This window comes from Sinohyriopsis cumingii, chromosome 15 (assembly GCF_028554795.1).
Source record: "Sinohyriopsis cumingii isolate HCF-2022 chromosome 15, ASM2855479v2, whole genome shotgun sequence".
Lineage (NCBI taxonomy): Eukaryota > Metazoa > Mollusca > Bivalvia > Unionida > Unionidae > Sinohyriopsis > Sinohyriopsis cumingii.
The window spans coordinates 70,253,229-70,270,974 of record NC_142975.1 but is presented as its reverse complement, the minus strand read 5'-3'; the positions used below and the strand labels follow the sequence as shown (position 1 = coordinate 70,270,974).

The following is a 17,746-nucleotide window of genomic DNA, read 5'->3' as shown; positions in this document are numbered from 1 at the left end:
GTACTGTTACTAAAGCAGAATAATGACTTAGGTAAGCTGTAAATATATAAAATATTTTAATTATCTGTTGTTGGTTCATCATTTTGCTTAGTTTCTATTCCACATTAATTTCCATGTGCTGGTACGTGAATGGCTAAGCTTTCATGTGAATGGCGTAGCTAATGATATGTTTGTAGTGCTCTACTTTTATCATCAAAACCATGTTTCATGTTTAAATCAAAGGTATGTATTATATTGACTTAATCAAGGTGAAGAAGAAAAAAGAGAAACTAAGAAAGAAAACAATCAGCTTATTAATATGCAAAGGTGATTGTGAATAGTCACAAAAGGCACAGAACTACATTTTGTAGCAGACACACTCAGAGATGTGTGGAGTTCATTCACTCGTTCAATACACATCTGACTGTAGTAAATCTTAACTCCATTCAAAGGGCAATATATGTATGTGTGTGTGATATAAATAAAATATATGCACAGTATGTACGCTGTATCAATGATATACCACTAGTATAAATTTTTCATTTTTCAAGCCTCGTTTCCTTTTGATGAAAAGTTTATGCATCTCGTATATCATTGATACAGCATACATACTATATATATATATATATATATATATATATATATATATATATATATATATATATTGAACTAGGCATGAGAGACAAACCCTCAGACAGCCAACACTGGTATTTCAAAAACACTGGTATTTCAGGACAGGTGTTACTTTAAGTTACAAGGTCACAACATGTGCAAAAATTTGAATAAATTGTACTACTTGTTACTTGAATACATTTACATAATGTAATTCAAAATTAAATGCAAAATTTCACTGATTATATCTTCCCAATGTGGATATTTTTTTAAAGATTAAGTCTTTTATTTCAAAACCCTTGCTAAAATAGAAAATCATTTATGTCCGCTGCCTGCCTCTTATTCTGATTGTATTATCTGACAGTTTATAGTCATTATTAACAATTACCAAATAATAATCTGCAATCTATTAATATATTTTAATTCTTTTTAATTATACAGTAGTTATTACACATAAATATATATACCATGTAATACCTTCTATCTGTCCTTCCATCCATCTCTCTATCATCAGTAATCCTGAAAGTGCTTGGTAGAAATTAACTAAACATGCTATATGGTTGTGATCATAACCTTTGAGAGGGGATATGTTGTTTGATCAAAGAGTAAGTAAGGGAACTAGTCATGACAATAATGTTTTCTGATATTTTCTGACCAACTTTGTGCAGGTATTTCTAGGAGCAGGACACATCATGATGTGAAACCTGCATGAGACAGTCTCCTCCGTATAAAATTGCAATATAGAAGCAGTTAATTAATTAAGGTTAATTTTATATTAAATGGTTTATATTAGGTCTGACTTGAGCAGATTTGAATTATATGTGATAGACTTTGGGTTACATCACTCAGGTAACAGTTTGGAATGAGGGGTGTGGGGTTGGATTGTGAGACATATATTAAAAAGAATGGAGATTTGACATGAAATTATTAGTATTTTGTCCTAAGGAAGTTTCTTTGTCATGCTTTTTTTCTTTCATTTTTATTGATTTAGTTTTCTTTCCTTTAGATCAGATAGAGGACAAGCTTAATACACTCAGAAGTCTAAAATGCATTCCAACAAACCAAGCAGAAGAAGCTAAGAAATTGCTAGAGAGGAAAAGAGCTATTGTTATTAGAGGGAACCCAGGAGAAGGCAAGACGACAACAGCCCTTCACCTCATAGATAATGAAATGTATAAAGATAAGCGTGTGGTGCTTTATTCTCCACGAGACTGGATGAAAGTGGACACAGAATGGGTAGACATTGTTGTGTTGGAGGACATATTAGGACGATTTGACCTTGATTCTGGCCGTTTGCAGAAGTGGATGGTTTATCTACCTACCATACAGGAACATGTTGATGCAGGAAATTTAGAGGTCATCATTACGACTAGAGATGACATACTGTCAAGGGCTTATTCCAAGTTAGGATCACTGAAACTCTTTTCTAATGACTTGACACTGACACTGTCCTCAAAAAAATTAAAAGATTCAGAGAAGATCAGCATTTTGAACAGAGAGCTTCAAAGGCATAAGAAAAACATGAAAGAAGATGAAAAAGAAAAATGCATAGTTAATTTTAGTGGGCTGGTTGGTTTTCCCCAGTGCTGCTTTCTATTTGCAGGGGATGGTAAGTTATTTGATAGAGGACCAGAGTTCTTCAGATCTCCATGTAAATTCTTTGTTGCAAATATCACTGAGTTAGAGGCTGCAAGATTCCTATCTCTGGCTTTTCTTTTCTGCAAGGGTAAAATAAAAGAGGAGAATTTATCACCTGAAACCATGCCTGAGATTGACAAACAATTATTGATGCAACTGGCTTCCAATTTGTGCATTTCAGAAAGGAATGCATCCATCACATTACTGAGAGATGCTTATGACAACTTTTTGGACTTGTACATTGTGAAGTCCATGTCATATGATTTTAGTGTGCGGTCTTTTAAACCTTGTATCCAGTTCACTCATGCTACAATATGTGAGGCAGTAGGACAAGTCCTTGGGGGTCGTTGTCCAGAGATGGTTGTAAAATATGGTGACTCTGAATATTTATATCAGAGGACCTACACTGCAAAGGTCAAGGATGGTAATTCTCAGAATGTGTTTATACCTGTGTCTGTATATGGACTTCTGGCAGAAAGGATGGTTCATGATGTTGTAGATAGAGGTCTTATACAGAGTGTTGTGAAACATTCATCTTTCAAACATCATGATTATTTGAAGAAACTGAAGTTTGAGTTGCAGAAAGATAATAGGATCAAGGATTTTTTCACAGCTCATTACAGTTCATGGATTTTTCAGTTTTCATCTGTGTCTGGAAAAGATTTATCAGAAGGAGAGTGTAACACATTTATGCAATATATTTTACAAATTGATGAAGAAGTAGTAAGATTAGTGTATAGTGAATTATTGGAATTCTTGGCATGTGCACATAGTTATAACACCTCTGACTGTTGGCAATGTGAACACAAGCAGAAGCTACTGGAATTAGCTCTCTACTACCACCATTTTCAGACAGCAGATAAACTAATTACTATGAATGCATGTTATACACATGTAAGTCTCTGTAATGCTGCAAAGCATGGTGACCTCATAAGGGTTCAAAATATCCTAGAAGCTTTAAAGAGGAGTCAGGTTTTCAATCCAGGATGTAAGGAGGCAAAATATGCATTTTGTAGAGCATGTATATCAGGAAACCAGAGCTTGATCGAGTTTTTGATACAAGAAGGGATCATAACGGAGAGCATGCAAGCAGTAGATGCTGTACAACATGGAGATATCAGTCTTTTGAAGAAGGTGGTGGAACATTTGAAAAGTCATAATAAGTGGAATCCACATTGGGAGCCATATAGTACACATTGGAATTTTAGACATTTATGTCAGCAATTCCAAAGACCAGTCACTTATTTAAGAGAAAGAAAAGAAAATAGCAATCCATATTCCACAGCACTCTTCCTAAGCATCTGTAATGAGAAGTTTGATATGGCAGATTATCTCCTGAAAAACGAGGTAAATCCATTACTGAGCATGCTTCCTGCACTGTTAAAGTATAATTCGCAGAAGGCAATTGCCAGAGTGATACAGTATCTGAAAGACAGTGAGAATTGGGATCCTAAGAGTAATAGTGCATCTGAGGTGTTAGAAATTGCTTATAGACAAGAGAAGTATGATGTGTGTGACTTACTTGTTCAGGAGGGGGTCTCATTAACAATGAAGAATTTTCCTTGTTTGGTATATACATTTGAACACATTAAGAAAGCAATACAAAATTTTAAAGACACTGACAGTTGGGATCCTAAATGTTATCATGCGTGTAAAGCATTAGAATATGCTTATCTTAAACATAAGCATGATGTGTGTGATCTGCTAGTTCAGGAGGGAGTCTCATTAACAATGAAGAATTTTCCTTGTTTGGTATATACATTTGAACACATTAAGAAAGCAATACAAAATTTTAAAGACACTGACAGTTGGGATCCTAAATGTTATCATGCGTGTAAAGCATTAGAATATGCTTATCTTAAACATAAGTATGATGTGTGTGATCTGCTAGTTCAGGAGGGAGTCTCATTAACAATGAAGAATTTTCCTTGTTTGGTATATACATTTGAACACATTAAGAAAGCAATACAAAATTTTAAAGACACTGACAGTTGGGATCCTAAATGTTATCATGCGTGTAAAGCATTAGAATATGCTTATCTTAAACAGAAGTATGATGTGTGTGATCTGCTAGTTCAGGAGGGAGTCTCATTAACAATGAAGAATCTGTCTCATATGGTGTACAAGGCATCATTGGAGTCCATTAAGAAAGCAATACAGACTATGAAAGACACTGACAATTGGGATCATAAGTGTGATGATGCTGTTGAAGTATTAGGAAATGCTTATAATGAAGACATGTATGATGTATGTGATCTGCTAACTCAGGAGGGAATCTCATTAACAATGAAGAATCTTCCCTATATGGTAAATGTCTTATCATTTGAGTCTATTAAGAAAGCAATACAACATATGAAAGACACTGGAAATTGGGATCCTAAGTGTGATGATGCATCTAGAGCATTAGAAAATGCTTATAATGAAGATTTGTATGATAAATGTGATCTGCTAATTCAGGAGGGAGTCTCACTCACAATGGAGAATCTTTCTTATAAGGTAGGCATTTTATCATTTGAGTCCGTGAAGAAAGCAATACAGACTATGAAAGACACTGACAATTGGGATCCTAAGTGTAATGATGCATCTAGAGCATTAGAAAATGCTTATAATGAAGATTTGTATGATAAATGTGATTTGCTAACTCAGGAGGGAATCTCATTAACAATGAAGAATCTTCCCTATATGGTAAATGTCTTATCATTTGAGTCTATTAAGAAAGCAATACAACATATGAAAGACACTGGAAATTGGGATCCTAAGTGTGATGATGCATCTAGAGCATTAGAAAATGCTTATAATGAAGATTTGTATGATAAATGTGATCTGCTAATTCAGGAGGGGGTCTCACTCACAATGGAGAATCTCTCTTATATGGTAGGCATTTTATCATTTGAGTCCATGAAGAAAGCAATACAGAATATGAAAGACACTGGAAATTGGGATCCTAAGTGTGATGATGGATCTAGAGCATTAGAAAATGCTTATAACGAAGACTTGTATGATAAATGTGATCTGCTAATTCAGGAGGGAGTCTCAATAACAATGATGAATCTTCTTAGTTTGGTATACAATACATCATCTGAATCCATTAAGAAAGCAATACAGAATTTGAAAGACACTGACAATTGGGATCCTGAGTGTGATGATGCATTTGAAGCATTAAATAATACTTGCAAGAATGAGAAGTATGATGTATGCGATCTGCTAGTTCAGGAGGGAGTCTCATTAACAATGAAGAATCTTCCTTATATGGTATACAATCCCTCATTTGCATCCATTAAGAATGCTATTCAGAATTTCAAAGACAATCACTGTTGGGATCCTAAATGTTATTGTGCAACTGAAGCATTAGAAATTGCTTATGAACATCAGAAGTATGATGCATGTGATCTGCTAGTTCAGGAGGGAGTCTCATTGACAATGAAGAATCTTCCAAGAACAATGGGATTTCGTGAAATATCAACAGAGAATATTTTTATCATAAGAAAGTGTAGTTATCTTGTATCAGTGAGTTCTGTTAAGAAAGTAATAAAACATTTGAAAGACACTGATAATTGGGATCCTAAATGTGATGATGCATCTAAAGCATTAGAAAAAGCTTTTAATGCAGAGAAATATGATATCTGTGATCTGCTATTTCAAGAGTCAATTTCATTTCCAATGAAGCATTTTCCTAGAGTGGTATCCAGTGGATCATTTGAGTATATTAAGAAAGCAATACAAAATTTGAAAGACACAGGCAATTGGGATCCTGATGGAGATGATGCATTTAAAGCACTAGAAAATTCTTTCAGTAAAGAGAGGTATGATATATGTGATCTGCTAATTAAGGAGGGAATCTCATTAACAATGAAGAATCTTTCTAGTGTAGTATCCAGTGGTGGATCAATTGGGTACATTAAGAGAACAATACAACATTTGCAAGACACTGACAATTGGGATCCTGAGTGTGATCATGCATCTAAAGCATTAGAAATGGCTTATAGTCAAAGGAAGGATGATGCATATTATTTACTAATTCAGAAGGGAATCTCATTAACAATGAAGAATCAGTCTCATTAACAATCAAGAAGCTTACTCGTATTGTATGCAGTAGAGCATTTGAGCATGTTAAGAAAGCAATTCAACATTTGAAGGATACCAAAAGATGGGATCCTGAGTGTGATGATGCATTTAAATCACCAGAAATGGCTTATAGTAAAGTGATGGATGATACGTGTGATCTGCTAGGTTATGAGGGAGTCTCACTAACAATGAAGAATCTTCCTGATATTGTAGGTAAGGTATCATTTTTGTACATTAAGAAAGCAATACAGAATATGAAAAACACTGACCATTGGGATCCTCAGAGCAATGATGCATTTAAAGCAGTAGACAATGCTTATAGTAAAAGGAGATATGATGTGTGTGATCTGCTAGTTGAGGTAGGAATCTTATTAACAATGAAGAGTCTTTCTAGTGTGGTATCCAATGCATCATTTGAGTACATTAAGAAAACAATACAAAATTTGAAAAAGACAGGCAGTTTAGATCCCGATGGTGATGATGCATTTAAAGCATTAGAAATTTCTTTTAGTAAAGAGAGATATGAGATCTGTGATCTGCTAGATCAAGAGTTAGTCTCATTTCCAATGAAGCATCTTCCAAGTGTGCATCATTTGAGTACGTTAAGAAAACAATACAAAATTTGAAAGAGACAGGCAGTTGGGATCCTGATGGAGATGATGCATTTAAAGCATTAGAAAAGTCTTTTAGTAAAGAGAGGTGTGATGTATGTGATCTGCAATTTCAGGAGGGAATCTCATTAACTTTGAAGAATCTTTCTAGTGTTGTATCCAGGGGATCATTTGGGTACATTAAGAGAACAATACGGCATTTGATAGATACTGAAAATTGGGATCCTGAGTATGATCATGCATATTAAGCATTATTAAATGCTTATAGTCAAAGGAAGGATGATGAGTGTTATTTACTAATTCAGAAGGGAATCTCATTAACATTGAAGAATCAGTCTCATTAACAGTCAAGAATTTTCATCAGGTTGTATGCAGTGGATCATTTGAGCACATTGAGAAAGCATTGCAGCACTTGAAAGGTACCTTAAGTTGGGATCCTGAGTGTGATGATGCATCTGAAGCATTATAAATGCTTATAAACATCGGAAGTTTGATGTATGTGATCTGCTAGTTCAGGAGGGAGTCTCATTTACAACACAGAATCTTCCTCTTCCTGTATACAGTATAAACTTTGTGCCCATTAAGATATCACTACAGAATAGGATTTACACCGACTATTGTATTCATTGCATGTCATGCCATATCAAACAAAATACACAATATTGGACTTTAAAATCCCCCAACACTGTTGTGTTTAGAAAAATACGATTTTTAGGAATCTTAGATCCAAGGTTTTTTCAACAACAATAAAATCACTATCTTTCTTGACCACTGCCTGTAAGATGTAGTATGTATGAACAGTAACCTACTCAAAGGTTAGCTAAACCTATTCTCAGGGCATGCAGCAAAATTAGAGGCAATTAAAAAGTAAGGCGGTCTGAGATATATAAAAACCCACCTTCAGTGACTATATAATTGGCTGAAAATAGATTGAGTGTTGCATTGTATTCAGTTCTGCTGTGGGAGTCCAGTTAGTTAATTTGAATAGATTAAGTACACAAAGTAGAACCAGCCAATTCATCTGAAGTTCTAAGTACATCAAAGATACTTCCTGAAGATTAGATAGTATTACACATCACTTCATTAAATGAGAATGTAGAAGCAAGCTTAATACAGTTTGTGATCGGTGGTAACATTGTTTGTTTGGACTTTTATGCCATATATAAAATGCAATGCATTATTAACAGTTCTTCGAAAAATGTTCATGCTGTTATCATTTTTGAAGAGTGCGATTCAGGAAGCAATGCTCTATCAGCAAAGAAAGCACAGCAGAGTAAACATAATTTGTCATTGTCAATTAGCTGAACAGAACACATTTATTTAGAAGGTGATATTGAATTTCAGCACCATTGACGATCCAATAAAATTATACTCTTGCTCTGAAAGAAGGTGATGAAGGTATATATCATCAGCTATTGTTCTTAGTTACCCCGTTCACTGTAAGTGATTTGAGCTATCAGCATATATCCCCTTAATTGTTTCTGGATTCTGGGTAAAGGATTATATATTAGTAAATGATGATTTTTCTCACAATAAAAGAAGAATCACTTATCGAAAATATGACACTAACTCAATTTTTGCTACAAATGCAGATTGGAGACATCATACCGAGGGTTCAACAGTAAAATAAGTAAACTATTACTGCAGTTTACACTGTGCTGTAATCATATGCTTTTACCGTTGAACCCTTGGTATCAGTCTCCAATCTGGTAATTGAGAAAACAATGTCACTAACCAAGTAGTAGAAAAGAATTAAGCAGAAAATGGGGTGGAGTAGGAATATCAGATTTAGATTCAACCTCTTTAAATTTGAAGGGTGCTTTTTGCTCTTTAGCTTTTTACATATATTGAGTTTTTTACGCTTCTCAAAGTCTTATTAAATTTACATTTAATCCAACTTGATATATGTTTCCATCATGAAGTCTTTTGACAAGTTTAATGAAGAACAAGTTTTTTTCAGGTGATCTTTGATTGACCATACATGTTAACCACTCAGGCCATATGTCTGATCATATTATGATCAAAGTTGGAATATGTGCTTGTAGTTTGAGGATGTTTAGGTAGTGAGATGCTAACACATGAAAGAATTGATCTTGCATGTAATTGCCTAAACGTATAACCAATGAGGAAGCAGTATTTTGATCAAACTTGAAATATTATACAATTAAGATCATGGATGTTTCTGATAATGAATTAGATCCATGCATATTAATGAAGTAATCTTTCAAATGATTAGCTGAGCTTTTTACCACTCAGCAGCCATATATGTGATCCAAATCTTAACTCTACTGGTTATAAACCAGGAGAGCTTATGGCACGGTCTGTTTCTGTTCTCCATCTATCATCCATTCATCAGTGCCAGTTTGTTATCTCTACTCCAAAACTGGATGAATGATGTGAACATTTAACACACATACATCCTTGATCTTGTTGATCCTAAATGAAGATATTATTGTTGAGGCATCCATTATGGCCACCACACAAGTCATCTTGAAAATTTTGTTATCACTACTCCTCCTGAATGGGTGGTCCAATCAACATGGGGTTTTCACTAGAGACAAATTCTCATGATTTCTAGTTGGTCTTGTATGAAAATGCTACCAATTCGATCTCCAAGTATGGTTACCACAGATTAATCTTGAAAAGCATGTTATCACTATGCCTCCTGAACAGAAAGTTATATTTGCATCTGGTTGTTCCTAAAAGAAAATAGTTCTCATCTAAAATCAGGTATAGGGACATAAGCAGCCATGCTGAAAATCTTGTTCCTGATACATCTTCTTAACAAAACATCATATTGACAGGGATTTTTACCAGAATACTTGTAATGATGCCTCATATTTACATTTACTGGTCATAGACCAGAGAAGCTAATGGGTTCATCTATTGTCTGTTGGTTGTGTCATCCATCATTCATTGTTTGTCATCCATTAGCACAAGTTTGTTATCTCAACTGTACCAAAACTACTTGGAGGATTGCCTTGAAACTATTTGAATAATGAGCAAGGCCCATGGACATTTATTATGTGATAATGTAGATGATTGGTTGAGCTTATTATCTAGTTTTGATCAACTTGGAACATGTGCTTGTATGAAGATCTTGTGCATTAACAAAAAGTAATTGAGGGCAATGCATGTTAATGAAATGATCTTGTACCTGGTTGATTGATGTTGTTACCACTCTTGAAGTATAATTTTCATATATTTTGGATATATTATAATTGAGATCATAGGAAACTTCAGTTATAAGCAAGAAATTGTGCATATTAAGTATGTAATAATCTTAATAAAGAATTTGTGTCAAAATAAAAATGGGTCACATTAGCATGATCTAAACTTTTGGGAAACAGTTTACTTAGGACATTTTTATAATAGTTAATAAGCCTTCTAAGTGAATAGTCAGCTGATAAGTACAACAGTTAAGTGATATCAGGCCCACTTGGGTCATTGGTTTCTATTATGACTGAGACCTATGCATACATTTATTAGGTGTCATAAATCTGATATGAGGATTTGTACCACTCAGAACACTATTTTTAACAGGATTTGATCAAACTTCACAAACAGGCCAATGTGATCATCATGTTGTTTGCGCATGATTATCACTGAAATTTACATATATTATTTGATGTGACTCAGCATATGATTAGCATATATTTCAGAATTTGACCATTTGTCAGAAAGCAGTCTGGCATAAAGGCTTTGTCTTAAAAAATATTACCATTTTATTATCAGATGTCTATTGTTACTGTAAATAAAAAAAAACCTTTATAACAACTTCCCCAAAACTGTACCAAATTCTTTGTACACATGTATTCTACTTTATTCTCTGTATTCATATACTCTACCTTTTTTTCTGTATATATGTATTCTACCTTAATTTCTGTATATATGTATTCTACCTAGTTGTAGGTCACCAAGTGGAGCAGTTTGGTTGTTTTCTTGTCATGTGTATACTACCTAATTGCAGGACAGCATGGTGAGCAGTCCATGTGCAAAGCAGGTACTGGCATGCATGCATTTTTCTCACACGATTTTATAAAGTATGTTGTATACATTGAGCATGCAAATGAATGCATATAGCTGCATAAAAGTCCTATTAGTCAGTATATTGAAAGGACAGAATGACAGATCACTGAGCTTGCATATTAGATGCATAGAGCTACATGGGTTCTATTCTTTTTCGTTAAAAGGTCAAATGGACATATCACTGAGTGTGAATACCAGATGCACAAGCTACAGGGTTTCTATTTTTTTTTATAATCAAAGATTAAAAGGACAGATCATTGAATATGCACAATAGATGCCCAGAGCTACACCGTTTTTATTATTTGTTGGACAATATCATTGAGCATTCATACTCATGCAATAGACTTTAAGGACTCCAATGATGTTCTAAATGTTGAATTTGAACTCCTAGAGCATTTTTAATTTGTACATAAATTACTCATTCAATTCATAATGTTAATTGTTTAATATTACTTTATCAAGGTGTGTTAGTACTATTATGCCAATTTTTCTTGCATTATGATGTTGATCTTATTGTTTTCACAGCATTATCATTAATTGCTGTTTAGAAGCCTGCACAATCATTCATTAACAAATTGTTACATGATAAGCACTACTTTTGGTTTGTTTAATGCATCTGATTTTAAGATGTCTTTACTACTGAACCATCAAAATCGAATGTGCTTTTTGAGTACATTTCATGTTCAAGCATCACATTTTGCAGGCATTCTGACATAAAGGTTTTATCTTTGTACAAAATATTGTCATTTTATGATCAGATAATGGATGTTGTTACCTTAAATAGAAAACCTTTAAGAACTTCCCCAAAAATGCAAACAAGAATTTCACAAATTTGACAGACAATGTCCTAGCTTGAAGATTTAAAGAAATGATGATAATTTTCCATCAGATATGGCATGGTGAGCAGCTTGATTGTTTTCTGTGTAATATATATATGTTCTACCTTATTTTGTGTATATATGTATTCTACCTTATTTGCTGTATATAGGTTTACTACCTTATTTTCTGTATATAGGTTTACTACCATATTTTCTGTATATATGTATTTTACCTTATTTGCTGTATATAGGTATGCAGCCTTATTTATTGTATACATGTATTTACCTTACTTTCTGTATACAGGTATTCAGCCTTATTTTCTGTATACATGTATTCTACCTTACTTTCTGTATATAGGTATGCTACCTTATTTTCTGCATATATGTATGATGCCTGATTTTGCAGGCATTCTGACATAAAGGTTTTATCTTTGTACAAAATATTGCCATTTTATCGTCAGATATGGCTGTTGTTACTATAAATAGAAAACCTGTAAGAACTTAAAAAAACTGCAAAAACAAGAATTTCACCAAATTTAATGTTGTTCTAGCTTGAAGATTGAAAGAAATGATGATTATATGCCATCAGATTTGGTTTGGTGAGTACCTTGATTGTTTTCTATATACATGTATTCTACCTTATTTGCTGTATATAGGTTTACTACCATATTTTCTGTATATATGTATTTTACCTTATTTGCTGTATATAGGTATGCAGCCTTATTTGTTGTATACATGTATTTACCTTACTTTCTGTATATATGTATTCAGCCTTATTTTCTGTATACATGTATTCTACCTTACTTTCTGTATATAGGTATGCTACCTTATTTTCTGCATATAGGTATGATGCCTCATTTTCTGTATATAAGTATTCTACCTTTCTGTATGTATATAGGTATGCTACCTTATTTTCTGAATACATGCATTCTACCTTATTTTGTGTATATAGGTATTCTACCTTTCTGTATGTATATAGGTATGCTACCTTATTTTCTGAATACATGCATTCTACCTTATTTTGTGTATATAGGTATTCTACCTTACTTTCTGTATATAGGTATGCTACATTATTTTCTGTATGTAGGTATTCCTCTTTATTTTGTGTATATAGGTGTTCTGCTTTTTTCTGTATACCAGTACATGTATTCTCCCTTATTTTCTGCATATAGGTATTCTACCTTATTTTCTGTATATATAGGTATTCTACCTTATTTTCAGTATATAGGTATTCAACTGTATTTTCAGTATATAGGTATTGTACCTTATTTTATGTATATATATATTCTACCTAGTGGTAGGTCACCCTGTGGAACAGTTTGGTTTTTTTCTTGTCTACCTGATTGTAGGACAACAAGGTGAGCAGTCCACATGCAAAGTAGGTATTGGCATACATGCATCTTGCTCACTTGGTTTTGCAACATACCTTGTATACATTAAGCATGCACATTAGATGCATATAGCTACACAAACAAGACAATTATTTGTTTTAATGAAAGGTTCAATTGACAGATCATTGAACATGAATACCAGATGGGTAGAGCTACACAAGTTCTATTTTATTTGTTAAATGAAAGGTCAAAGGACAGATTATTGAATCTGCGCAATAGATGCCCAGAGATACACAGATCTTATTGTTTGTTATTATAATATTCCTATAGACATATCATTCAGCATGCATACTAGAATCAAAGGACTTTGAGACTTCAATGACTCCAATGATGTTCTAAATGTTGAATTTGAACTCAGAATTTTACTTCAAACATGTTTAATGTGTACATAAATTACTTATTAAATTCATCATCTTAATTCTTTAATACATGCTTTATCATGGTGTATTATTACTAATATGCAAACTTTTCTTGCATTTTTACTGTTGATATAGTGGTGTTTGAGAAAAATGATGTTTACCACAGACCTGATGTTGGTCTTATTCTCTTCACAGTATTATCATTACCTGCTGTTTAGAAGCCTGCACAGTCATTCATTATTAAATGTTACATGATAAGCACTACTTTTGGTTGGTTTGATGCATCTGATATTAAGATGCCAGTAATGTTGAACCATTTAAATGGAATGTACTGTTTGAGTAGGGGCCCCGAGTGGTCTAAAGCGCTCTCCATTACGGATCACTGCCATCTCACCTCTGTCTGCGTGGGTTCGAGTCCAAGGCTCGGCTAGCATGGGTACGTGGGAAAGCCTGCCAGTAGCTTCTCGTAGGTTGGTGGTTCTTCCCTGGGTTTTTCAGGGTTCTTCCTCCACCATTAATACTGGCTGCCATGTATAGCCTATCATGTGCTGAAAAATGGCGTTAAACACTACAACAACAACAACAACTGTTTGAGTACTTTTTCATGTTTAAACAGTGTATTTGCAGACATTTGGTGATTTATCATGCAGTATTATTGATTATTATATGTTTGATAAGTTTAAATGTTTGCCATTGAATTTTTTAAAAGGGCAAACCATCTAAGATACATCATGTTAAAAATAACACTTACACAATGATTGTGAACTGTAACTGTTTGCCAGTAAACTTGGGATTCATCATGAAATAATAACATTGTACAGTTTTTGCTATTGAACTTTGGAGGGACAAACTTTGGACAATTCTTCATGTAATAATAACACTGTACATTGTTGCTACTGAACTTTGGAGGGACAAACTTTGGACAATTCATCATGTAATAATATGTACCGGTATATAGTGTTTGCTTAATGTAAATGATTGCAAGTGAATTTGAGGTTGTGTGTGATTGTTTGTTAAGTGTAAAAGTTTGCTAGTGAACTTGGGAGGGACATACTGTGATGATTCATCATGAAATAATAACAGCTGTACAGTGTTTGCTAAGTGTAAATGTTTAGATCGGGTGGACAAACTGAATGATCTGTCATGAAATAATAACAGCTATACAGTGTTTGCTAAGTGTCAATTTTTGCCTTTGAAGTTAGGAGGGACACGTTGGATGATCATGTAATAAGGATGGTTATGCACTGTTTGACGTTGAACTTTTAGAGGGACAGGCTGTGGATGATTCATAATTTCATAATAAAAGCTATACAATGTTTGCTAACTGTAAATGTTTGCTAGTGAACTTGGCATGGACAAGCTGGTTATTCCATCATGTAATAACAATGGTTATGCAATTTTTGCCAGAAAACTTTAATGTTAACTACATGTACTACTACTTACTGCTAATAATAATAATAATAATAATAACTGATATCTAATGCTTGCCACTTTGGAGGATGAACTGTGAATGATTCATCATGTTATAATAACAGTTATACATGTTTGCTAGGTGTAAATGTTTCCACATGAACATTGGAGGAACAAGCTGTGTAATGTTTGTCATGAAATATGATATTTAGATAATCTTCCCTAAGTGCAAATGTTTGCCAGTGAATTATGGAAGGAGAACAAACTGTAATAATAACATTGATACAGTGTTTGGTTAGTGCAAATGTTTGCCAGTGAACTATGGGAGGAGAGCAAACTGTAATAATAACATTGATACAGTGTTTGGTTAGTGTAAATGTTTGCCAGTGAATTTAGGAAGGACAAACCATACATGTTTTAAGATGTAATAATAACATTTACATTGTTAAGCATAGCTGTTTCCTGATGAATTATGTTGGAACAAACTTTGCTTGATTCATCATGGAATAAAAAGTATACAATGTTTGATAAGTGTAAATATTTGCCAGTGTTTTTTACTTTACTTGTCTACTGACATTTTAAAATGAAACCATTGCTTTGGAGTTTCTTGTCTACCAGTATATTAAAATGAAATTATTGCCATGGAGTGGAAGTTTGGAGTTTTTATGTCTACCAGTATATTAAAATGAAATCATTGGCATGGAGTCCAGGTTTGGATTTTCTTGTCTACCAGTATGTTAAAATGAAATCATTGCCATGGAGTGGAAGTTTGGAGTTTTTATGTCTACCAGTATATTAAAATGAAATCATTGGCATGGAGTCCAGGTTTGGAGTTTTTATGTCTACCAGTATATTAAAATGAAATCATTGGCATGGAGTCCAGGTTTGGATTTTCTTGTCTACCAGTATGTTAAAATGAAATCATTGCCATGGAGTGGAAGTTTGGAGTTTTTATGTCTACCAGTATATTAAAATGAAATCATTGGCATGGAGTCCAGGTTTGGAGTTTTTATGTCTACCAGTATATTAAAATGAAATCATTGGCATGGAGTCCAGGTTTGGAGTTTTTATGTCTACCAGTATATTAAAATGAAATCATTGGCATGGAGTCCAGGTTTGGAGTTTTTATGTCTACCAGTATATTAAAATGAAATCATTGGCATGGAGTCCAGGTTTGGAGTTTTTATGTCTACCAGTATATTAAAATGAAATCATTGGCATGGAGTCCAGGTTTGGAGTTTTTATGTCTACCAGTATATTAAAATGAAATCATTGGCATGGAGTCCAGGTTTGGATTTTCTTGTCTACCAGTATATTAAAATGAAATCATTGGCATGGAGTCCAGGTTTGGAGTTTTTATGTCTACCAGTATATTAAAATGAAATCATTGGCATGGAGTCCAGGTTTGGAGTTTTTATGTCTACCAGTATATTAAAATGAAATCATTGGCATGGAGTCCAGGTTTGGATTTTCTTGTCTACCAGTATGTTAAAATTGTTAGTTGGAGTTTGAGTTTAGAGTTTTTTGTTTAGTAGGATGTTAAAATATGCATTTGTTTGGCATTATTGTCTACAATAATGCTAAAATGAAATCATTGGTTTGGAGTGTGAGTTTAGAGTTTCTTGTCTACTTACATGTTAAAATGAAATCATCGGTTCTGAGAGTTTGGAGTTTCTTATTTATTAGAATGTTAAAATGAAATCATTAGCTTGTAGTTAGAGTTTTTGAGTTTTTCGTCTACTAGAATGTTAAAATGAAATCATTAGTTTGGAGTTCAAGTTCGAGTTTGGATTGCAGCAAGTTTTAAGAATGCAGGGGTAGTGCTTTTATCAATTCAAAGCAAATTGATTTATAAAGTGATACATACAAATTATTACTATTTTAATTGTTCATTATCGATTTATTTAGCCAATGGTCATGCAAATTTTGATAAATGTATAACTTTATTCATCAATTGATAGATCTTACCAATAATCAGCTTAAGTAATGATTTTCATTTGATAACTTGGGTATTTTGTTTTCTCTGAAATCAATAAAAATAATTTAATGGTATTTTGAAAGAAAAGACAATACATAGCATCAGACTCCTGTAAAACCCATGTCTTTGCTGGAATTATGAGAACATAGAATAAGTTATATAATATTTACTCAAAGCTTAAATAAAATATTTTTTAGCAAACTAAAATGTTATTATAATTAGATAAAGGAAGATTAAGTAAAGCCAGGACAGAATAGTCTTTTTTATATTTGTTTGACTCATTTTATTTATGGCACTAGTTAACTGATTAAAGGGAAATAACTGAGCTTGGTCTTTCATTGAGGAATTAAACATTAATTGTACATTAACTCTTAATATAAGTTATTAGAAACTTAGGCATGTGAAGATTGCAGATACTAATTATTTATAATGAATCTCTAATGACCATAATAAATGTAGACATTGCAAAATTTTGGAATTCAATTTTTGTCTCAAATTTATAGCAACAAATTATGTTTTGTGACTGTATGAAATACCAAAGCCTTTGCAACAGAAAAGTTAAAATTATTTGAAATTTTAAATCCACTTTTTAAAGATTCTCAAATTTTAACATAATTTATGAAATGAAATAAAAAAGTCAATTGTCTTATATTCATTACCCACCAATAAGAATCATTTTGATTGTTCATTCAGTGTCTAATATAACTACTTTTAATTTCCATGGTAGCAGCTTTCTGTATCTCTGATTACTCCTCACTCAGAAAATTACATCTGGAAAAATTTATACCTTGCCATGGTTTCACTGAATTTCTTAAAATTTCACCTCAAATCCATATTTTGCCTTACCTTTCTTATG

The 17,746-nt window shown here is 33.1% G+C and overlaps 1 protein-coding gene across 3 annotated transcripts in view; it reads left to right on the top strand.

The window, feature by feature from the left end:
- LOC149782036 (uncharacterized) overlaps nt 1-17,215 on the top strand; it is a 54,768-nt gene extending 37,553 nt beyond the window's left edge. For 2 of the 3 annotated variants that reach the window (XM_089933445.1, XM_089933446.1), the window contains exon 9: nt 1,598-17,215. In XM_089933445.1, coding sequence (XP_089789571.1) covers nt 1,598-6,291 — 4,694 coding nt within the window. In that variant the 3' untranslated portion in view covers nt 6,292-17,215. The remainder of the gene's footprint in view (nt 1-1,597) is intronic. The other variant, XR_016414205.1, reaches the window with a different exon arrangement.
- The last annotated feature ends 531 nt before the right edge of the window (nt 17,216-17,746 follow it).